At 45.8% G+C, this 23542-nt stretch overlaps 2 protein-coding genes across 5 annotated transcripts in view; one reads left to right on the forward strand and one right to left on the reverse strand.

The window, feature by feature from the left end:
• Positions 1-479: 479 nt before the first annotated feature.
• Positions 480-1196, forward strand: ccka (cholecystokinin a; the record flags this gene model as incomplete). Its single annotated transcript, XM_080858553.1, has 2 exons — positions 480-753; positions 1060-1196. The coding sequence occupies 2 exons, from the start codon at positions 480-482 to the stop codon at positions 1194-1196; spliced, it is 411 nt and encodes a 136-aa protein (XP_080714679.1).
• A 5830-nt stretch (positions 1197-7026) lies between these two features.
• trak1a (trafficking protein, kinesin binding 1a) overlaps positions 7027-23542 on the reverse strand; it is a 55660-nt gene continuing 39144 nt past the window's right edge. For 3 of the 4 annotated variants that reach the window (XM_080858618.1, XM_080858616.1, XM_080858617.1), the window contains 11 exons: positions 23349-23457; positions 22847-22925; positions 22215-22345; positions 19747-19821; positions 19417-19554; positions 18499-18575; positions 16882-17106; positions 16156-16484; positions 12641-13090; positions 11173-11275; positions 7027-9797 (listed from right to left, as the gene is read on the reverse strand). In XM_080858618.1, coding sequence (XP_080714744.1) covers positions 8972-9797; positions 11173-11275; positions 12641-13090; positions 16156-16484; positions 16882-17106; positions 18499-18575; positions 19417-19554; positions 19747-19821; positions 22215-22345; positions 22847-22925; positions 23349-23457 — 2542 coding nt within the window. In that variant the 3' untranslated portion in view covers positions 7027-8971. Of the gene's footprint in view, positions 9798-10435; positions 10523-11172; positions 11276-12640; positions 13091-16155; positions 16485-16881; positions 17107-18498; positions 18576-19416; positions 19555-19746; positions 19822-22214; positions 22346-22846; positions 22926-23348; positions 23458-23542 lie in introns of all 4 variants that reach the window. The other variant, XM_080858619.1, reaches the window with a different exon arrangement.

Genomic DNA, 23542 nt, shown 5'->3' on the forward strand with positions numbered 1-23542 from the left:
TTTATTCTCCTTTGGGAAATCCTGACTGGCTGATTGGAGATAAAAGCAGTTCTTCTTGAGATGATATAACCAGCCTCATTCCTCACAACTCCCCTGAGACTTGCAAAGGATCACTTCCACAGCACACAATTACAGGCATCCTGCCCTTTTTAATAATTCATTTCAATCAGCTGATTTTCTTTTAATGAAAAGGTGTCAAAGGTCTCATTTCTTTTAATGAGACTATGTGACATAAATGTAAAAGTAATGGCTTTGTAACCAATCTCAAATACATTACGTGTAATTTCATATTCAGGCTAATCTGTTTTGGAATCAACCTTATTCCCCCTCTGTAACATTTTAGATGAAGCCAACACAGTTCTCATCCCTTGTAATTCAGTTTAAACTGAGGTAACTCCTCCCATGAAAATCATCATGTCAATAACAAAACATTCATCTTCTGTGTGTGTGTGTGTGTGTGTGTGTGTGCGCGTGTGTAGATGAACTGTGGCATCTGTGTGTGTGTGCTGCTGGCTGCTCTCTCCAGCAGCGGCTGCCTGGGGCTTCCAGTCCACCCCCCACAGGACGAAAGCCACGCCCGCACAGGGGCTGTCTCCCGGGCAGCAGCTGCAGTGCACAGGCGTCACACCCGGTCGGTGGCAGCCCCCAGCGGAGCCCTCCTCCCTTTCACCAAGGCAGCCATGGAGGACCAGGAGGAGCAAGACCCTCGCTCCAGCCTAACCCAGCTCATCGCCACACTCATCGCAAGGAAAGGTGGGCCTGGGTGCACGCTCTCACCCACACACACACATACACACTAATAAAACATATAGCCCTAAAGACATAGGACATAGCACCGAACAGAGTGGACTGAACAGAAAATCACAGGCAGTGCTGCTGGATGACTGATCACATAACTGATAAGGAACTGTTCACTTTCAAGTAAAGAACACGAGTTTCCCATAAAGGGAGTGTTAAAAAGAAGCAAGCATATAAATATGGTGAATTCACAGAACCCTCAAACTAGGCAAAAAGCTGACAGCCCAGGAGAGCTGATGTGGTCTTCTCTTCTGGCCTCAGGGGCATCCCGCAGGAACTCAGTGCTGACCAGCAGAGCCAGTGGGCCGGCCGCCAGCCACAGAATAAAGGACCGGGACTACATGGGCTGGATGGACTTTGGCCGAAGGAGTGCGGAGGAGTATGAGTACTCCTCATAAGACCCACAGGCCTGCAACCTCCCCATCATCCAGCACCACCTGTACAGGAGCAGAGATTTGTCATATTTACTGTTTGGAAATCATTGTCTGAAAACTATATTGACGATACATTCGATGTAAATTTGTTTGTATAATGAATATGATGCAATATAAATATAAGTACACATACAGACTTTTGCAGAAAAATACGTTGTGAGATTGTTTATTATTTTGAGAACGTGTTTCATGCTCGGCTTCTAATACTGTCAGTAAAAATACACTCGCCAGCAGTTGAAAAACGGGAGCTTTGTTGTAAGACGGTGTGGCCCATGAGCTTCAACGGGTGGCTTTTTTAAGAAGCTTTTATTGCAAATCAAAGGACTCTGTTTTGTTTGGAGGGCCAGTGTGCACAGATAACATTTAATGAGTTTCACCATGACCAGATCGCGCTTATTGACCCTTTGCAGCAACATCACTCAATGATAGCATTAAAAGGCGGACAAAATAAAGCTTCCACTAGATCTCATTCTTTAAAAGAGGCCTGGGGGATAGACCGCTGAGCACATAATAGCATCGCTCACTCATCAGCACCACATGAAAAAACACGATTAGACTACAGGGCGCGAGCTAGGCGTTTACCATCACAACGCCCCATTAACAAATGTTGTAGGTGTTTGTGTGGAGCCAGGAGACCTATTTAAGGGAAACAAAACACTGGAAGGTAGCACAATCGCACAGGTGCTCAACAATGAGGGTTTTTTTCCATTCTGTTTAACAATAAAACTACTTGCTATACAAACGGAGAGCAAACCAATGAGATGGTCCGCGGGCGGGCAATTATGTATTCTGCTCAATTAACCAAACACCAACAACAGAGCGCGAGACATGACAACCCTTTCCTCCACATTGCAACTCCACAATACAAATGATCACGCTTTGTAAAATGGCTAAGCTAAAATGTTTTTTAAAATTCAAAAAATTGATTACTTTTAATATGTGACAGTTCTGGAAGCACAACACACACAGCAAACTATGGACAGAGCCTCACTAGGGAAAAATATCAGAATAAATAACCATTTTTAAAATATATATATTTTTTACGTTCATGGTGCTTTTTTCATAATGGAATGTTATTCTCCTCACTTGACATGCCTCTGTGTTGTGATTAAATTAGGGCCAGAAGAGGAGGTCTGAGCTACCTCATCAGATATGACCTCACAGGGCGAGCCACTCTACACTTAGGCGATTACCTCTCACTCTCGCGCACTTCTTGTAGAGAGTGTTCAGCTCTGGCCTATGCAAATGAGTCTTGAACACCACCATCGCTTGAATAAGCCGTCAGCTCTTAAATTATGCGGGGGCTGGTTCATTACGCGCTCCTGAGCACATTCTGGGCGCACACCTCCGCAAAAGAGCAGCCAATGACTATGTAGTGAAGGGCGTATGGTTAGAATGGTCATGTTGAGTGACTGTCCCATTATCATGCTGGCTATAGGCTAGAACAATATATAACACTTACGAACCTAGCTGAGGAACAGAACTGAGAACTCACTTTGTAGGGAGTATGCATGGATCCTTAGTATTAAAAGAAATGGGCTTTTTCACATATACACAGCAAAATATTCAGTTTTCATAACGTAGCCAAGATAGGTCAAGTCAAGGAACCAGCAGATCTTTGCTGAAAACAAACTGACAGGAGTCTTATGCTGGATATTGTCATACAAACTCGTACTTCTGGAATAGCTAAGCTTTTCTTGTGTGGTCTGAGAAAACAATATCTTTACAGGGCCTCTGTAACTAGGAACTAAAATGTCATCAGTCTGAGTGTAATGAACAATTATGAAAATTCCAGAGAGACAGTTTTCCTCGTCTGCCAGTTATTATGTGTGAGTGTAAGTCAGGGGGTGATGAGAGTTGGGTCCACTGCACACATCACGCTTAAACCTACAAGCTGTTCTGTGCACTGTGTGATGATTTTGCCATCTGTGTGATGATAGAAGCCAACTAGGACAAACTGTTTTTTATAGTATTGTAAAGCATTAACCTCACCAACAAATGAAAATGAATGTTCACTAGGTTTCAAATAAATATACCTCATCTGTATTGGTTCTTGACCTACTGGATCTCAAGGGAAATTAGGGTTAACCCTTCTGTAATACTTCAATATATACACATATTGATAACTTACTTGACTTAAGACCTGAGGACGCATGTATTGCTTGTTCTTGTGGATACATGCTAATTCATGGGCTTGCCAGAAGACTTCAGTATTGGCCAGTGTTACGGACGCTCATATTTTTGGTTTATTTCTAGCACCCCCTGCTGGGGCAGTTATTGCTTTCACCCTTTTTGTCCGTCTTTTCCAGGCTGATTGCTGTGTTTATTAGGCGCACCTGGCGTTCCCTATTTAAGAGCCCAGTTCCCACCTGAGCTCTCTCTCTCAACCACCAACGGAAGGACTGCGTGGCTGGTCTCCGGCTTCGCCACCGCCTCCGTTACCTCTTTCAAATTCGCTCTCCTGCGTGAGAGCTTACCTTTTTTTGGCCTTCGGGACTCTACCTCTCGCCTGGACCTCAATTCTTTGTTTAGTGCCCAAGGTGGGCCGTAACAGGAATTGATTGGGGGCTCAATCCGTGTCTTCTGACTTAGTTGTCATAAGATTTTTGAATTCGGCCTTTTCTAGTCTCGTCTCGTCGTGACTTATATTGATTTTTGCGAGTGTACGGAACAAGGTAAGTGCATCCCGTTTAAGTAGAGTTCTACAGGAAGACCGACCTGTTTTTCCACCTTTTTTCGGGCAATATCTGAGGAGGGGGCTTTCGAGGCCTCGAGCTCAGTACGGCCAGAAGACTAGGTTCAGGTATAGAGTTTCCAGTTTAGGGAGGGGGAACTCTAGCCTGACGATGTCATACTCATAATTCTAGTCAGAATATGAGTCTGAGATCGGACAATTGGGCTGTGATTATGGGGCGTGTTTCAACGAACCAGGAAAGAAAATTCCTCTTCTCTGAATTGGATACCTAGAACCAATCAGCGCAACGTAGTATTACCATCTGACAGATTAAACTTTTACCTGCTCCCGTAGGAAGGACGGCAAAAACATCTTTTCAATCGACAAATGCCTTGATCGCGTTTCTCTGTTCCTCTTTCAAAATGAATGCGCTGTCAATATCTGCTGAGATATGCCTGCTCACGTTACTTAATTAGCACTCAAGGCTAGAAGCTACCATTAGTTTTAACGATTATTTTGGCCAACACGTTAGCATAACCGATCAATAATGGTCTAGAGTGCTTTAGTTAGGACCTAAAATCCTCGGCAACACTCGTTTTGCGTATACACAACTAACCGAGTCAATGTAGACATAAAAAAGTCGTGTAGATAGCTTAAATCATATAAAATATGTCCCACTAAGCTCCCGAGACGGCGCCATCTTTGTTCGATGTATATTCCGGTATATTCTATCTATTCTGTCCATCAACGTATAAAGCCCGCCCTTACAATTTGATTGGTTTAGATTGCGTTTCAACCTTTTTGAAACGTTAAATCTCTCCCAACTAACTCGATTCCAGACTGAATCTCCCAGACCAAAATTTTTGTGGGCGGAGTTCAGGCTGGTATCCAGGCTAGGGGAACTCTGCTGATCCGGTTAAATGCACTGTTCTGGTGACACTGCGTGTTCTGATATTTGTTGCTGTAACTTGACTGACTTTTTGCGTGTTTTACGCTTTGTTGTAAAATGTCCGCGTTGCCCTTGGTAGCGCTTTGTTAAGGGGTTTTTGAGCGTTACATTTTTGTGTGACGACTGCGTTACATTGCTCTGCAGTGTTGTGTTGTGCGCTGCTTTGGCAAGTTTCACCATAGCTTGATTTGCTGTACACTTCACCAGTGGTTTTAACGCCACTTCCTTAAGCTTTGCTTAATTCAGTAGCTACGTGCTGCTTCCGAAATCGTTTAGATTTCCCGTGTGTCGTTTGCGGGCACACTTCTAGAGAGCATTGGTCTAACCTAGGGTTAAATCATATTTTGTAAAAGGTAATTCAGTGTACGTGATGGCGTCTGTAAAAGAGTTTATTGAGAAACCTGATGTGGCGTTACTGAAACAGTTAACGAAGGATCAGCTGGTCGAGGTAGCCGCTCATTATAATATTACTCTTACCTACGATGTACGGCGTAAAAAGCATACCACATTGAGTGCCTTAATTACTGGTCTAGTTGAGGAAGGTATCATTCCTAGATTAGATGAACCACTTGAGCTTCACTTTGTCCACTTCGAGCGCGTCGCGACTTCGTTGTCTTGGCCCAGGTTTGCTTGGCCGCTCCTCCTCCAATGTGTGTTGGTAGGGAGGGCCCAGCAAGTCTACTCCTTACTTTCGGTGGAACAGAGTGCAGACTATGAGGGAGTAAAAAGTGCCATCCTGCGAGCATATGAGCTGGTACCCGGAGCCTATCGGTTGCGCTTCAGAGACTTTCGCAAGACCGATGAACAGACTTTCGTAGAATTCGCTCGAGAGAAAGAGCAGTTGTTTAAACGTTGGTGCGCTGTACAGAATGTGGCTGATTACGCGCAACTCTGTCAGCTAGTCCTGATTGAAGAATTTAAAAACTGTCTCCCCGACACCGTCGCTATGTATGTCAACGAACAAAGAGCTACGACCCTTGAGAAAGCCGCTGTTTTAGCGGACGAGTTCGTGCTCACTCATACAGTTGGGATGCGCGGCCGGCTGCGGGAGACTGAGACCTCGCACAGGGTAAGCTCGCTGTCTGGGGGTAGCCCACGTCAAACTGATTGTTTCCAGAGTCCGAGCTCCGACGTTAAGTGCAATTACTGCAAGAAACCCGGTCACCTAGTGGTGGATTGTCCGACGCTCGAAAAGAGAAACGCTTCTGCTGGCACTGGCAACACTCGACGGGCATCCTGAGCAACCAACGCCTTATGTGTTGGAGCCTTATCCTCCAGCCATTAGGTTGAGGGAAGGGGTTATATTTTTTTTCCTCTTCTGATCTTTAGGCTTTGATCATGGCCATTTAGGTTTACTCTTGAATTGAACCGTCCTTTACCTGACGGGCTGGAAAAGTGTTCCGGGTAAACGCCTAATTTGAGTCCAAGGTTAGGAATTGCTTAACTGTTTCTGTGTTTTTCAATAAGATAGATATTTTTTGTAAACATCTAGGACTTGTGGGTTTGAATGTTAATGTGGATGTATTCCTCCTGTAGCTACCTGCAGCTAATTTATGTTGGCTAGAGCCACCATTTCGGTGAGAGGGTGTTACGGACGCTCATATTTTTGGTTTATTTCTAGCACCCCCTGCTGGGGCAGTTATTGCTTTCACCCTTTTTGTCCTGATTGCTGTGTTTATTAGGCGCACCTGGCGTTCCCTATTTAAGAGCCCAGTTCCCACCTGAGCTCTCTCTCTCAACCACCAACGGAAGGACTGCGTGGCTGGTCTCCGGCTTCGCCACCGCCTCCGTTACCTCTTTCAAATTCGCTCTCCGGCGTGAGAGCTTACCTTTTTTTGGCCTTCGGGACTCTACCTCTCGCCTGGACCTCAATTCTTTGTTTAGTGCCCAAGGTGGGCCGTAACAGCCAGGGAAGTCTTTGATCATATAATGAATGAACATACCATCTAAGCAAGAACACTGCTTACACAACCAAAAGCCTGAATGCTCTAAGTGAAATTCAACATCCATTTTAACTGGTTTTATGTATATGAACAACAGCATGAACGCAACCTTTAACAAATCAACACAATCAATTGACGTTGTGGTTTCCACAGCACTGAGAGAGCCATGCATTTTCAACTTTCAAACTGAACAGAACAGAACAGAACAAAAGGTCACACAAAGAAAAGTCATATCATGTTTTTATTGATCACTGTTTCTGCCAAGAGTGTTGGAGGTGCCAGAATGTAGATCTCCCTTAAACGCCTTTTAGCAATGTTACATCAATCCCATCCACTTCCAATTTTTAAAGTCTAGTTTGTTGCTTTCTTTAAAAAGTTAGCAAGACTAAACTCATTGCATAATTACCCATTTACAATGTAGAAGTGGCCTAGTTCCCTTTGTGGTACAACGTATTAAAACGGTCATTTGAATGGATAAGCAGTCCTGGACACCAGCGGATGCGTAGCGGTACATTCAAAACACATATTCAAGTTACAGATAAGTGCACACACAATCTTCAGCAGACAAATCTCTTTTTGCTTCCACTAAACAAAATACAAACAAATAATAATAATAATAATAATTAAAAAAGACGTCTAGCACTGCGGCACATGTGCTGAAGTTACGCACTTCCAGAACTCTGCAACCATTATCTGGGATCAAGTTTTATCCTTGCTTATAACCCATCAAATCCCCAAAACACTATCTAAACAGATGTCTGGTGTTATGCCTCAGGTTCAATCTTAGTGCCAGTCGTCCCACACATAGGCAAAGGACATCAGAAAGTCTGACAGACAGAGGACATCAGGAAGTCTGACAGACAGAGGACATCAGGAAGTCTGACTTGAATCTCAGGCACTAGGACAATGCTTTTAGGGGCACACCTAGAAATGTAAAACCTTTGTAAAGCTTAACATTTCAGTCCATGTGCAGGTAAACTGTTATCAACCATCATCACACACTTTAACTTGAGTAATGCACGAGCCCCTGACAGCTCTCTGCTCAGCTGCGGCACCACAGCTCAGTACTGCACTCTGGTGGTCTAGAGATGTCCTACCCACTGCTATGTGTGCATTGTTTTAGGATTCAAGTCATGGAGTAAATAAGCTGATTTAATTTAAACAATTTTGTACAGATTATATGTTCACACACTCACACCCTTATAAACTAGGTTGGTCGGTTAAAAGATGAACAAACAAACAAACAAACACAAAATACCTCTGAATAGTGTGTTGTTTGAAGCTGAAACCCCATGATCCTTCACTACAGACAGACACAGGTTCCATGCCTCATCTAGTTCAACTTAAGAGAGACTTATAGGGCAAGCAGGGTTGGTGTGCAATGCAGAGATTTGCTCTGCTTAAGTTTAGGAACACATTAATGTTTATGATGTTGCCCTGAAAAGAATTTAGTTAGGGTCAGATTTCAGTTGGAGTCCCTGTATGAGGGCTACACAGCCACCACACCTGCCTCCTATGTCTCCAACCATGGCCTGCTACCTCTGGCCTGCCCTGCCCTACCCTGCCCTGACCTGCCAGGACTAGAGACTGGGGTGGGAGTGTTAGTAGTTTCTCCTTCTTGAACAACTTGGCAACACGAGAGAAGCAAGGTGACCTCTGAATATATCATTTGGATTAAGGTGCTTCATCTTCAACTTGCCCTTGGGGAGGGTTATTAGTTCCTGCCCCGGACAGGGTAAGGGCACAAGGGTAAGGACACAGTGCTCCAGCCTCAGGATGTAGTGAGGGTCTGGGGCAAAAGAAGAGGTACAGAGAAATGTGTTATGCGATCATGGTCGCCTTCACCATCGGGAAGAGAGAAACAAAAGTGCTTTTTAGTTGTTGACTACCAAGTTTTGGTCATCTCCAGGCCATCTCCACAGCAAATGTGCTACATTAAGTTCTTGAACCCAGAGCTCCAATAGAATTGGCTTATTCATATTGTGGCTATGTCCATTTACTTATCTCACTGGTGAAAGACAGAGAGAAAAAGAAAAGATTCAGGGGCACCTATACAACATAATCTGTTCAAAGAGTTCCCCCCAGAGGCACAAAGTGGATTTGTCACAAAGGAAACATTCTCCATCCTGAAGACACACTGGGGCTGATGATGGGCGCAACAGAAAGGCAACATTCACTCATGATTCAGGCTAGTCTGTTTGGGTAAGGGGGGCGGTGGCAGCAGCAGCTCTGTCCCACTCTCGGGCCCCAGACCCTTCATGGCCATGCTGGCCCCCACCATGGCTGGGTAACTGCGGTTCCGTCTCATGCCCGCGTTGAGTGTGGGAAGGCCTCCAATGGGGCTGGTGATCATGGGATGGGCCCCTGGCCGGCGCAGTCCCCCACAGATGGGCCCCATGGTCAGAGGGCCAGGGGACACACCCAGGCGCTTCACCTTGTCCAGCAGGCGGAGGTTGTGCACGCTCACCTCCGTCTGGCACTCTGAGTCTGCACCCTGGTGGGCCTCCGCCTTGCGCACCTCCTTCAGAATGGAGCTGGCTGGCCTGGACGTCAGGAAGTTGTCATAGGGAGGGGCCGAGGGGCTGTAGTCAAAGGGGGGGTCTGCGGTGGGGCTTCTGCGTTTGGCTCTGGTGGGGGAGTTGGGGGGGGTGGAGGGCAGTGTGTCTGGCCCATGCCTGGAGTCCTGGCTGAGGGCACGCTCCGCAGGGTTGTGGCTGGGGTTGGCGTAGTCGGCAGGAGAGGAAGCCACACGGTCCCAGCTCCAGGGGTCGTAGACAGCAGCAGAAATGCCACACTCCTGCATCATCCGCACCAGCCCCAGCGAGGTGCTGGTGGTCTTGGTGGAGTCACGCAAGTTGGTGAAGGACTCTGCCAGGCTGAGGCGGCGTGGGGTACAGGGGGTGGAGGCTGGTGTGGATGAGCAACGGAGAATGCTGGAGGTCGTCACACACGAGGCTGAGGAGGTCGACACACACGAGGTTGTGGGGCCAGACATCACACTGAGAAAGTGGGGGGAGATAAGAAGATGGGGGGGGGGGGGGGGGGGGAGTAGCACACGTAAGTCAGTTCAAATATGGTTCAGTAGAAGCGGTGTGTGTTTTTAGTCGGAAACGGCAGGATGTTGCAGTATCCCTGTATGAAGCTCAATTAACTTAGGTGGTATTATAAATCCAGGAAGCACATGCACTAACAACATGTTTGCATTCACACTGAACATTCCAGTAGTCAGCAGAATTTAACCACACTAAAGTATTAGTCATCTGTAAATTGAAATAGAAAGAACTCCATTCACAATCTGCCATGCTTTTTTCATTCATAAAAACCATCAAAAGGTCTTGCATTGATTCTTCTGAAGTTCAAACTAAAGGTAGATTCTTTTCCCTAAAGCTGCTTAGTGACAGTAGGCATGGATACTTTTCTTCCCAGAAAAAGTCCTGTTCTTGCATCTCCCATCAGAGAGTGGTTCAGTACGAGCACTACTAGATCAGGCTGGACCAGGGGGAACACTAGCTCCCCCACACTTCAGATGGGCATTACTCTGGGGTTAGGGAACCAAAACACACTGTTAGAGGGGAACACACACCCATGACCTTTAACCCCTACAGATGATGGGGCGGGTCATGTGATGCAGGCTCACCCAAAGGGCAGGGTTCAGTGGGCCTGCTCTACATCAGCCCTGAGAAGCAAGTGATAGAGCACCGCCTCCTCTTCCTCATCACATGACCTGGGGGAAGTGAGAATGAGAATGTTCTTACGATGGAAGGCTTGGTGGTGCAGACTGCTTTGTTCCACTGTGGTGATGAATATGGTGGAGGTGTGTGTGTGTGTGTGTGTGTGTAAAGATGAGTTAGGTGGAGGTGTGTGTGTGTGTGTGCCTCTCTGAAGATGAATATGGCGGAGGTGCGTGCTTGTGTGTGTGCGTGCCTCTGTAAAGATGAATATGGTGGTGTGCTGTGTGTGCGTGTGTGTGTGTATGTGTGTGTGTGTGTGTGTGTGTGTGTGTGTTTGTGTGTGTGTGTCCCTCTGGGAAGATGAATATGGTGGAGGTGTGCTGTGTGTGCCTCTGATGCATCTCGGAGTATGCATCTGTGTAGGCACACTCATGAGTGTTTGTAAATATAGACATTTCAGTAGTGTGTGTGTGTGTGTGTGTGTGCCTTTGTGAAGATGAATTAATGGAGGTGTGTGTGTGTGTGCCTTTTTTGAAGATGAATTAATGGAGGTGTGTGTGTGTGTGTGTGTGTGTGTGTGTGAGTGTGTGTGTGTGTGTGTCTCTGTGAAGATTAAGATGAATATGGTGGAGGTGTGTGTGTGTGTATGTGTGTGTGTGTGTGTGTCTGGAGTGTGTGTGTGTGTGTGTGTGTGCCTGCTCACCTGGGTGTGACTCTGGTCAGCTCGTCCGACGGGTGCATAATGCGGCAGGTTGTGATGGTGTAGGTGGAGGTGCTGTGGGACTGACACTTCCCTGGGAAATGCACTGAGAAGAGAAGGGACACTGGTCAGTCTAATGAACCACTCCCTTCCCCCCGTACACACACTCCAAAGAGCACAAGCAGGAAGTTCAAACTGCATCAGACGATATCCCAAACATATAGTTTTTAATACCATTACAGGTACTTGTGGTTCAGGGGACATTTATTTCATGTATTTAACTGTAGTTTGGGAAAGAACATGTGTGTCCTCCTGTTGCAGTTGAATGGAGTATGCAGTAAGAAAGGAAGGCAGGTAGCAAGACCTCTAACACCTCAGGCATGCAGGAGACATGGATGGACCGCCACCTTGGGGAGGACAATGGGAGGAGAACAATGTGCGCAGCGAAAAAGGCTTTTGGTTTTCTTTAGTACAAAGTATGTACCTCAGAGATGACTAATTAAACCATCAGTGTGTGTGTGTGTGACTGTGTAAGTGTGTGTGTGTGTGTGTGTGTCTTTAGTTTGGAAGAACTGTTTTTAATAGAAGTGGACCTAACTTCAGTTCAGAAAGGAGATCTACTGGTTGAAGTGTGTATATGCGTGCATGTATGCGAAATACATCAACAGACCAACAGATAAAGAGATACAAGAAAAAGCCAAAAAGTAGATTATGGAGAAGGAGACAAATGCAAAGCCTGCCTGATAACTGATTGTAATAAAGTGATCCAAGCGATGAGAAATGATTCTAATCCCAGATCAGAATGAGAACAGATCAATTTAAAATAGGCAACTATGAAACCTTTTGCTAAAAGTGATAGTTCAAAAAGGACACATTTGTACCATTTGTACCATTGAACAAGGTTGGAAAAACAGCTACCGAACATGTATTTTTACCGGCATGAGGTTGAGTAGATAACCTTTACTGCTAAGTGAATCACTACTCATAGTGAAATATACATTTGCCATCAAAACCCTGAAATCGCTTGTCACGAGTCACTTTGAAAGGCTGTGAAAAAGACCTCTACTATTAAAAAGGTCTGTTCTCCATTCTCATGCTTGAATGATTTCAGGAGAGGAAAGTGTGGATTGAAAGCATGGATTGAAACATATGGCTTGATTGAGGTTTGACTGAGGGGAGATGATTAGAATGGAACATGAGGAAATCAAAACAATAAAATGCAAATATACTCAATGAAACATGGCGCCAGGCATCTGGGGGTGGGGGTGATGTGGGTGACGTGTGTGGCAGCGTGATGACGTGGAGACCCCAGAGCACTGTCAGTGGCCAACACATCAGCAACCCCACGGTCCCAGAGACGCGCAGATGACACACTCAGCCCTCTCCTGGCCTGGGTGCTGTTCTGAGAAGAGGAGGAGGAGGAGGAGGGAGGGAGGAAGGGACGAGGGGAGGGGTTAGAGCACTTCCTCACCGGAGGACAAGCCTGCAGCCTCGGCCTTCTCCAAACTTCCTGTGGACACCTGACCATTTCCTGTCCCTGCAGCCGCCGCTGCTGACGGCTCTTGGTCCAGGCCATCGCTGGAGCCACTGAAGTTGTTGTTGTTGTTGAGCGGGGTGTTGTTGTTGGGCAGGGTGATGTTGTTGTTGGGCAGGGTGTTGTTGTTGTCGCTGGCGAGGGAGGAGGTGGAGGAGCAGCGGCTGAGGCAGAGCCGACGGCGGCTCAGATGACCGGAGGCGGAGAGGCCCGTGATGGACAGGTGCTCCCCGGCCTCGTCCTCCTCCAGGTCGGTGAACCGGTACACCTCCTCCAGGTCCAGCTCCAGAGGACGGAAGCCCTTGGTGACCACGCCCGGCCGCGGGTCCAGGATGCCCCCCAGGTTGGGCTGGGCTAACTGCTGCCACTGGTGCAAAGTGACTGAGCCTGGTAGACACAGGAACAAACAGAGAGGGGGAGGGGAGAGAAACAGTAAGGCATTTAGTTCACACAAAACTGAAAACATAAGAATTGTAAAAGGATCATGTTAGATTCCTAAATTCCTCTTTGGATTAATAAAGTATCCATCTATCTATATATCTATCTAACATAAATGACAGAAAGAGTTCTAGACTGAATCTGAACAGTCCTCACACCAGTGTTCATATGTCCTAGGATGACTAAAGAGACTCAGGGTATTTGTAGTTGTACACTACATTGTTTGTGAAAGGAGAACTCGCCACAAAACAACCTGAGAGTACCTCTATTCATAACATGACAAAAGACCTGCCGTTCTCAGATCAGCTATGAGTCGTCAACCTCAACCTCCTGTGGAGAAACCAACAGCACTGCCCATTGGACAACTGGGAAATAAATCAGCACAAACGGTGATATGTATGGTGTGGCACTGTGGCAAGACCAGACAGAGGCTGAACACAGAGAACATAGATGTGAGGGAGTGGGGAATGGTTGAGTCCCCCTGCTCATTCTGATTGTGTTGGTACCATTTCTGAGCTTCATACACTTGGGACATCCAAGAATCGTGTTGATTGCAAAGTGAATTCTAATCATTCTTGAAGTAGAGTCCTGTTGCCGTTGTGCATGCACTAAGGGGGTTCAGGCTCTGGGCTCTGTTAAGCGCCGAGAGGCAATTGTATTGTTATGGCGCTATACAAATAAAATTGAATTGAAAAATTGAATTGAATTATATGTTGGCACTTAGTCATTCAGACAGAGAGGTTTGTGAGGAGGTCACATGCAAATGAATGCATACAACCACGCATATAAAACAGACATCCACACTCCCACATGCACACGCACACGTACACACACACGCACACGCACACACACATATATACATGCACACCCATAAGCATATACACTAAACATGACAGAATTCTTATCACAAAATCACTTCACTGAAATGAATAATGTGAGAGTGTGGTCTATGCACTGGTTAGGTACAGGCACAGTAGAGAAACTCAAAAAATAAACATGGTAAGAAAAATGATAATAAGATTTTATTGACAAATCCTCAACAAAATAATGAACACACTCAAAAGACAGGGTGAGAAGTTTTTAAGGCAACACAAAATTCAGTCCAAACAGGTGACTGAAGAACAACATACATGAGTTCTGTCAGTGCAAAGAGGAAGGGGGAAAAAGTGCTTAGATAGAGTTAACTGGAGAAGCACTGCACCTAACCAGTCAGACAGCAGAGCTGCATGCCAGCTATGAAATAGCACAATCCAAATCCATCAGTATGTGAAGCAAAGACAGCATAATGCACTGTCCTATTCAACTAATATCGGTAAGACCTTCGTATTACTACAGAAAACACAAACCTTAACAAGTCAAAAGTGAGTGTTTTAGCTTTCATCAACCAAAGCCCTTTGAATTTAATCAATGGGATACAAATACAGTTATACTGCATGATTAATGTAGCCTGGATACCAGCCTGAACTCCGCCCACAACATTTTTGGTCTGGGAGATTCAGTCTGGACTTGAGCTAGTTGGGAGAAATTCAAGTTTTCGAAAAAGTTGAAAAAGCAATCTAAACCAATCAAATTGTAAGGGCGGGCTTTATACGTTGATGGACAGATGACCAACCAACGCTTGAGTTGATTAGATCGATAGATTATACATCGAACAAAGATGGCGCCGTCTCGGGAGCTTAGTGGGACATATTTTATACGATTTAAGCTATCTACACAACTTTTTTATGTCTACATTGACTCGGTTAGTTGTGTATGTGCAACACGAATGTTGCCGAGGATTGTAGGTCTTAACTGAAGCGCTCTAGATCATTATTGATAGGTTATTGCTAACGCTAGACAAAAAACCCATTGAAACAAATGGTAGCTAGCTATAGCCTTGTTGCTAATATGAACGTGAGCAGGCATATCTCACAGATATTGACAGCGCATTCATTTTGAAAGAGGAACAGAGAAACGCGATCAAGGCATTTGTCGATCGAAAATATGTTTTTGCCGTCCTTCTTACGCGTGATCCGGTAAAAGTTTTAATATATCAGATGGTCATACTATGTTGCTCTGATTAGTTGTTGGTATCCAATTGAGCGAAGAGGGATTTTTTTTCCTGGTTCGTTGAAACACGCCCCATAATCACAGCCCAATGGCTCAGCATCAGACTCATGTTCTGACTAGACTCGTCAGGCTATGATTAATGCGCTGTCTTAGGGAAATTCTAGGAGCAGCACCTCTTTCGGTCACAAGGGGGCATGAAAGAGCAAAGGTGTATAATCACCAGTGTATCACTGTTAATGGTCATAACAACTAGATAGAAACATAAAAGTGCATAGACATAACATTTGGAAACTACTACTACCAACTAGAAATACAAATCCCTTCCCCTACATCAGAGACAAAAGAATCAAGAAAAACATTTGACAAATCTGATTCCATACAAGGACTATGGGGCAAATACAAACTAGAGAATATGTAATACAAACACTACTGAAGTGAAACAGAGTGCCATTAGGCTACTGCATCCACTCAGACACTACTAATGAATGGAAGAAGAGAGTAAGACAAATGCTAAGAAGGTAGACAATCTTTAAGCTGAGAAAGACAGCTGAGCAATCCCAGTATTTGGGAACCTAAAGCAGTACAAAAAATTAACTAGATTGACTTTTAGGTGGGTTGGACATTAAACCAGTATGGCTAACCGCCAATATGGCTAATGACACTCTTTTAGGGGACACCATATTAATGAAGGCAGTTTGAGCTGTTTGAGTAAAAGTGCTATGGATGTTTCCAAAAAAATGGCTTCTTATTGGATGAGTGGCCCTCTCAGATCTCAAACAGGCAGTGTGGCTGTGTGTGGCGGAAGTAGAAGGAGTAGTGCCTGTCGAGGGCATCTGTGTCCTGGTGCACCAGTGACCACAGAGTGCCTAACAGCATGGTGGGGAAGGAGGTGGGGGAGGAGGGGGAGGAGGAGGAGGAGGAGGAGAGGTAGAGATAGAGAGAGTGGCGGCGGCCAGTGAGGTCACCTTCCAGTGGCTTAACGATCTGCAGCTTCTCAGGCAGGTAGGAGCGGGGGCCGTAGAAGGAGAAGCCGGAGAGGCCGGAGTGCAGCGAGGACAGGCCCAGGGACATGATACTGTCAGTGGGGGTGAGGGAGCCGTCCTCCCCCCTCTCCTCCGACAGCCCGTCCTTCTCAGACAGCTCCTGCAGCTTGCGCTCGCGCTCGTCCTCGAAGAAGCGCCGCTCGCTCATGTAGTTGTCCCGACGCAGAGTGAGGCGTCGCAGTGCCGCCGCCAGGTCCTGGGAGCCCGGCGTGCCGGGGGTCCCAGCCTGCTTCCTGTTCGAGTCGTCTGATCTGTTGCCCGACCAGAACAGAGAGGCAGAGAGAGACTGAGGAGAGTTGCACAAACAACACAAAGTCTATTTCTATTTGAATGGAACATGTGACCAGCCTAAGGAGAGTTGCACAAACAACACAAAGTCTATTTCTATTTGAAAGGGACATGTGACCACCATAAGGACAACAGGAACCTCAAATGCATATCTATCAAGTGCTTGGTAACGATTACATCTACATATTCTCCTATTTCACCTTACAGATTCCTTAACAGTTATTGGCAGACTTTCCATTTTATTTTTTCACTTTCCAAGTCCCTCATGTGTGTTCTGATCCTGAGGAGTGTGGGACAGCAGCCCTATCCAGGAGTGTAATCTGATGAGAGGTGACGAGACAGTGATCTGCTGGGGCTGACCTGTCCTCGGGCGTGTGGCCCTCCAGGATCATGCTGCTGGCACGGTTGTCCACCACGCCGCCGTACATGCTGGAGCGGGGCGTGCTCACGCAGCTGGAGCGCCTGGAGTTCAGAGACGACGTCTGATTGGACCCGGGGATGTTCATGGGGGAGGGGCCTGTGGAGCGCTGTCGCACCGTCTGGTTGACGTTACGCACCGTCTGGAAGATACGCTTGGGGTGTAGCCTGGACAGACACACAGACACAAAACATCAGAAGATACGTTTGGGGTGTAGCCTGGACTGACTCACAGACACACAACATCAGAAGATACTCTTGGGGGCAGCCTGGACGGACACACAGACACACAACATCAGCAGGGCATTTGATGAACATAGAAATGCAACCTTCCCATGGCAAATTGATTTGAATATGTAGTACTTCTTTCATTGTTCAAAATAATGTGCAGATGACCAGTCAATATCCTACAGCAGGGGTTTTCAATTGGTTTTGTCCCAGGGACCACCATTCTGACTAGAAAGTAATCCATGGCCCAGTGATGTACCTGCGCGTGTGTGCGTGTGTGTGTGTGTGTGTGTGTGTGCCTGTGTGCGCGTGTGTGTGTGTGTGGAGAGAGGGGAGACCTGTCAGTGAATATCTGGGCATGGTGAAGTTCACACAGCCTGTCTATTCGTGGCTTAATGGTAGACAGCGACAGTGTCATATCATTCTCTGGTTCAAGCCTGGCCCTGTTCATATTCTTAAGGGTTCAGGCTCTGGGCTCTGTTAAGCGCCGAGAGGCAATTGTATTGTTATGGCGCTATACAAATAAAATTGAATTGAATTGAAAATTGAATTGAATTGAATTGAATTGAATTGAATTGAATTGAATTGAATTGAATTGAATTGAATTGAATTGAATTGAATTAAGGTACGCCAGTGTAGAAAAAACGCTCTCACACAGGTAGGTAGTTTGAAAGGGCAAAAGACAAATCATTGCCTTTGCAGCAAGCTCTGGAAATTCTGTCTGGCAACTTATCCAGAACATCTGTTGCATGTACTCAATAGGCTTGGCATTCATGAAAACGTGATGCGTCTCCATATGCCCCAATAGTTTTGACAGCTTCATGGCTTCAGTTGACAGTAATGTTGAACACACGACACACAGTAGTACCTCCTCTCCTGCTCTGTCTGTTGTCACTGTGAATCCGTATTTTATGTATTCCTCATTGTATTTTCTTTTTTGACTTTGTTTCCCTGTATCCTGTGATGGTGTAGCTTTGTTGGAAGACTGTCCTTGTCCCTCTATCGTGACAGCCAGTCCCTCTGTCACTCTCCTCACTTAAAAACCGGTTCATTGGTGCTTCTGACCAGCTAACTCGACGTAAGAACGAAATGTAAGCTAAGAACGGTAGATTTAAAAAATTCAAAAGTACACGTAGGCTATGCTTAACTGCAGATGCTTGTTAACTTCGTGCGCGAGACTGTACGGTATTAATAATATGCGTATGCCGTGACTTTAGGGACGCAATGCATTAACATTAGCCAAGCACAGGCTACCATAGACTGGGTAGGTGCAAGGCACCAGAGAGTGACTCTACAGCCAAATGGAGTGATTGGGTGGATTTATGGACATACATGTGTTCCTCTACGTCAGGGTCATCCATCTTCAGCTCTTTCCTCATGGTACCCTCAATCTCTGCAGCCAGGGAATCCTGAGAGAGAGAGCAATACCACTGTCAGACAGCAGAGGGCAGCACTAGAGACTGGGGCCAAACAGGGCCAAGCCGGGTAGTGTTACAACCTCTCTTTTACAGACACAGACACACTCACACTCACACTCACACTCACACTCACACTCACACTCACAGGTCACAAGCATAGAAATACACAAAGAAAGTGGAGCATTCCGTGAGCTGTGGTTAAATGATACATTGAAGATATTCTACAGGGTCATCTGGTGCAAACTCTCTCTCTCTATATTATTATTTTGAAATAATAATCTCGGTCACCCACACAAAGCCTCCTGCCCAACACTCTTACCAGGGGGAAAAGGCCCAACTCTCTAACCAGGGGGAAAAGGCCCAACTCTCTAACCAGGGGGAAAAGGCCCAACTCTCTAACCAGGGGGAAAAGGCCCAACTCTCTTACCAGGGGGAAAAGGCCCAACACTCTTACCAGGGGGAAAAGGCCCAACACTCTTACCAGGGGGAAAAGGCCCAACACTCTTACCAGGGGGAAAAGGCCCAACTCTCTTACCAGGGGGAAAAGGCCCAACACTCTTACCAGGGGGAAAAGGCCCAACTCTCTTACCAGGGGGAAAAGGCCCAACACTCTTACCAGGGGGAAAAGGCCCAACTCTCTAACCAGGGGGAAAAGGCCCAACTCTCTAACCAGGGGGAAAAGGCCCAACTCTCTAACCAGGGGGAAAAGGCCCAACTCTCTAACCAGGGGGAAAAGGCCCAACTCTCTAACCAGGGGGAAAAGGCCCAACTCTCTAACCAGGGGGAAAAGGCCCAACTCTCTTACCAGGGGGAAAAGGCCCAACTCTCTTACCAGGGGGAAAAGGCCCAGCGAGTTGAAGCGGCGTGAAGCGGCAGAGGGGAGGGTCTTGTTCCTCAGGTTCTTCAGCTCCTCCTGTGCCTCATTCAGCATTTCCAAGCATTCAGCATACTTGTCCTCCAGCTCTCTCAGCTAAACACACACAGACACAGACACAGACACAGACACAGACACAAACACACAAAAACAAAAACATACGCATGAGTTTAACAGTGGAGGGAACGGAGCAGTGCATAGAGTGATAAGAGTAATTAATAACTAATGATTAAGACTAGATAACAGCAGTGCAGTAGGGTGTATATAATAAGGGCCATGATTGGGTACCTCGGCTGTGAGCTGTCGCTGGGCATCTTTGGCCGCTCCTAAATGCTGGGTCAGCTCCTCATTCTCAACAGCATACTGGGAAACAACGCAACCACCCATGAGATCACATTACAAGGTGAAAGCACCTAAACACAGTGTTTTTGTGTGTGCGTGTGCGTGTGTGTGTGTGTGTGTGTGTGTGTATGTGTGTGTGTGTGTGTGTGTGTGTGTGTATGCATGCATGCGTGTGTATGCATGCGTGTGTATTAGGGGTGGGGGAAAAAATCGATTATTCGATTTTAATCGATTCTCTCTAAAACGATTCTGTCTCGATTCAGAAAAGTTCATAATCGATTTTGTAATTTAAAAAAAAAAAAAAAAAAAAAATTTATTTTTTATTTTTTTTACACATCCATTTTATGTTGAAATGCAAGCTGCATCGATTATTGGATTGTTCATAGAAAGTCAAAATTGTGACAAGGAAAAGCTTTTTCTCTCATAAAAAATAGAGAAGGTAATTCATCTGTTGATTTTCTTTAATTATCAAACACAAAGTAGGAAGTGTAGCAAAGACTCTAAGTAGCAAACTCAAATGTTTTAAAAGTCGAAATGGATTGATAATCGTTTTATCGGTTTAAAATTGATAATCGTTTTTTTCACACATCCATTTCATGTTGAAATGCAATTATCGATTGATTATCGAATATCAATTCGAAACCGATAAAACGATTATCGATGCATTTTGACTATTGAATCATTTGAGTTTGCAACTCAGAGTCTAAATTGAAGAAAATCAACAGATGAATTACCTTCGCTATTTGCTTTATTAGAGTAAAAGCTTTTAATGGTCACAATTTTGACTTTCTATGAGCAATGTAATAGTCGATGCAGCTTGCATTTCAACATAAAATGGATGTGTAAAAAAAAAAAAAAAAAAAAAATTTTTTTTTTAAATTACAAAATCGATTTTAAATCGATAATCGATAATCGATTTTAAATCGAATCGTTGACCTCTGAATCGATTTCGAATCGAATCGTGAGGTGCCAAGAGATTCCCACCCCTAGTGTGTATGTGTGTGTGTACAGGGGCGGAGATCCCGTTTCATTGCAGGGGGGACAATACATGAGAACATTTCAGAGAGTAATTCCGGGGGGGGGGGGGGGGGGGGGGACGGGACGGGACATGAAAAAAAGAGCTAGCATAACTTAGCTGCTAAATACCAAATTCTCTAATAACAGTGACAAACAGAAATTCCACGTCTGTTTTTAATTCTCTAAACGGCAATACATGTCCTAACACGAAATATCTACTCACAGACAAATAATGTTGAAAGTTCAAACGCAAACCAAGGCTCTTCAAGGATGAATTCAGCTGCATGCAAATTAACGTCTTCTATAGTTCTATAGTAGTAAATCAGATCTCTTTCCCGTGATAATCTCCAAGTTCTCCACTGGTATGGGAAGTAGCAGTCCAACCAATCTCACTTAAGGTGCGATAAACTCACTCTCATTAATACCGCCAACTGATTTTTGCTTAGCCTCCTATCTTGATCTAATTCTTTTTATTCAGAATTTACATAACTTTCATGACCAAAAATATAAATTGGCCAGCGATTGAATTAGTTTTTTTGTTCATAAATTTATGTAGGATGGTCGGCGCAAAGCCTCATGGGAAATGCCTTTATCCAGTGAACGTAGGGAGATGACTGAGCGGCTGTCAGAGAGAAAGAGCAGGTGAAGCGGACCTGATGGAAACAATGAATTTGTAGACATATTCTCATATTTATAATTATTTTATTTGTTTAAATCCCACGAAGTCTGTAGAATTGAATCACAAATGTGCACATGCGTAGAACCTATTCAGTCTTGTTGGTATGAAATAAAACATCGAAAAAGCACGGAGTTGAGGCACTCATTACCTTTGCCTCAATGATGGGGGCGTGCGATAGCCCACCTGTCGGGTTAATACTGGTACTGCCGTTGTTGTAGTGCAGGCGAGAGAGGATGAGAAACAATCTAACAACCTGACCGTGTACAGGGCAGATTGACTGGAACACGGAGCTGTAGCCCCGCCCTTTGGAAACATTATGTGAACCGAACCTCTTTGAGGAATAGGGGGATCATGATTTTTCAACACTTAAAATTGACATTATTTTTCGTTTATAATAAACACTGCTTGTGTCGATGTGCGTTTGTTTCATATTACTTTTTTTTTTTTTTTTTTTCAATTTTGTTGGGGGGGGGGGACAACGTTATGCGAGGGATCTCCGCCTATGTGTGTGTATGTATGTGTGCATGTGTGTGTGTGAGAGAGTGTGCGTATGCATGTGTATATGTGCGTATGTGTGTGTATATGTTCGTGCGTGTGTGTATATATATGTGCGGGTGTGTGTGTGTATATATATATGAGTGCGCGTGTGTGTGGGTGTGTGCGTGTGTATATGTGCGTGTGTGTGTATTGATGTTGTTGTTTACGATTTAAGACGTACAGCCTTGGACTTCTTCTGCAGGTCAACAATCTGGGACAAGAGGTGGGTGATCTCCTCCTGCTGACGAGACGCATCGTCCGTTTTCCTGGCCAGCTCCTCGGCCAGAGACGAGAGCTGGAAGTTGGCGTCTCCTAAGAGAGAACGTTTGGAGGAGAGGAGATGTGGAACAGGCAGAACAACAGAGAAGAAATAGGTTGAGATGGCTGCAAATGTGCAGTGAATAAATGATGAATTCTTCTGCACGTGTTTCAGACGAGGCCCGCTTGAGCTCCTGGGGACGTGAGGCATGAGAGTGCATCTGCGTCAGACACGGCACACGGCCAACTCAACTACAACATACACGAGACACAGAGCAGAACCCAGCCACTTCAGCTGCTCTAAACTGGACCAACCCAGTCTCTAATGCTCTCTCAGTGGCTGGGCCAGTTGTAAGGGGGGCAGGGTAAAACTGAGGGCAGGGTGGGGGGTGGGGGGTGGGTGGTGTGGCGATGCCCTGTGTCAGGCAAGAGTGTCCGTTATGGGAGGACTTACTGAGCTCCTTCACAGTCATTCACAAGAGTGTCCGTTATAAGAGGACTTACTGAGCTCCTTCACACAGTCATTCATAAGAGTGTCCGTTATGGTGGACTTACTGAGCTCCTTCACACAGTCATTCACCAGCTGCTGCTCCTTCTCCTCATAGCACATGGTCTCTGTCTCCAGGTGATTGGCCTAAGGGGGAGGAAGATACACACAAAGACATGAATACACACAAATGGGAAACATTCACACTGCTATTCGTTTATCTGTTTTTATTTATATCATTTTTAAATGAATTGCTTTCTGGACCTTGCAAACAAATCAGTGACTTCTGGAGCACTATAGTGTGGGACATCCCGCTCAGTCCCTTCTGGAGCACTATAGCGTGGGACGTCTCGCTCAGACCCTTCTGGAGCACTATAGCGTGGGACGTCTCGCTCAGACCCTTCTGGAGCACTATAGTGTGGGACGTCCCGCTCAGACTCACCTCTGTACGCAGGCTGATCTCAGACAGCTCACCTCTGTACGCAGGCTGATCTCAGACAGCTCACCTCTGTACGCAGGCTGATCTCAGACAGCTCACCTCTGTACGCAGGCTGATCTCAGACAGCTCACCTCTGTACGCAGGCTGATGTTCTCCTCCTCCAGGTCCTTCAGCTTCTTCTGCAGTGAGTCCAGAGGGAAGCCGCAGGGCAACAAGGCAGTCGACTCATTCCGCCGGACACTAGCCACACAAACAGAGCCGCACCGCAGGGTCACACAGGGCAGGTTTCTACCCCACAGTGGAGCAGATTTACAGCAGAGCATGC

This window comes from Sprattus sprattus (assembly GCF_963457725.1).
Source record: "Sprattus sprattus genome assembly, chromosome: 19".
NCBI lineage: Eukaryota > Metazoa > Chordata > Actinopteri > Clupeiformes > Clupeidae > Sprattus > Sprattus sprattus.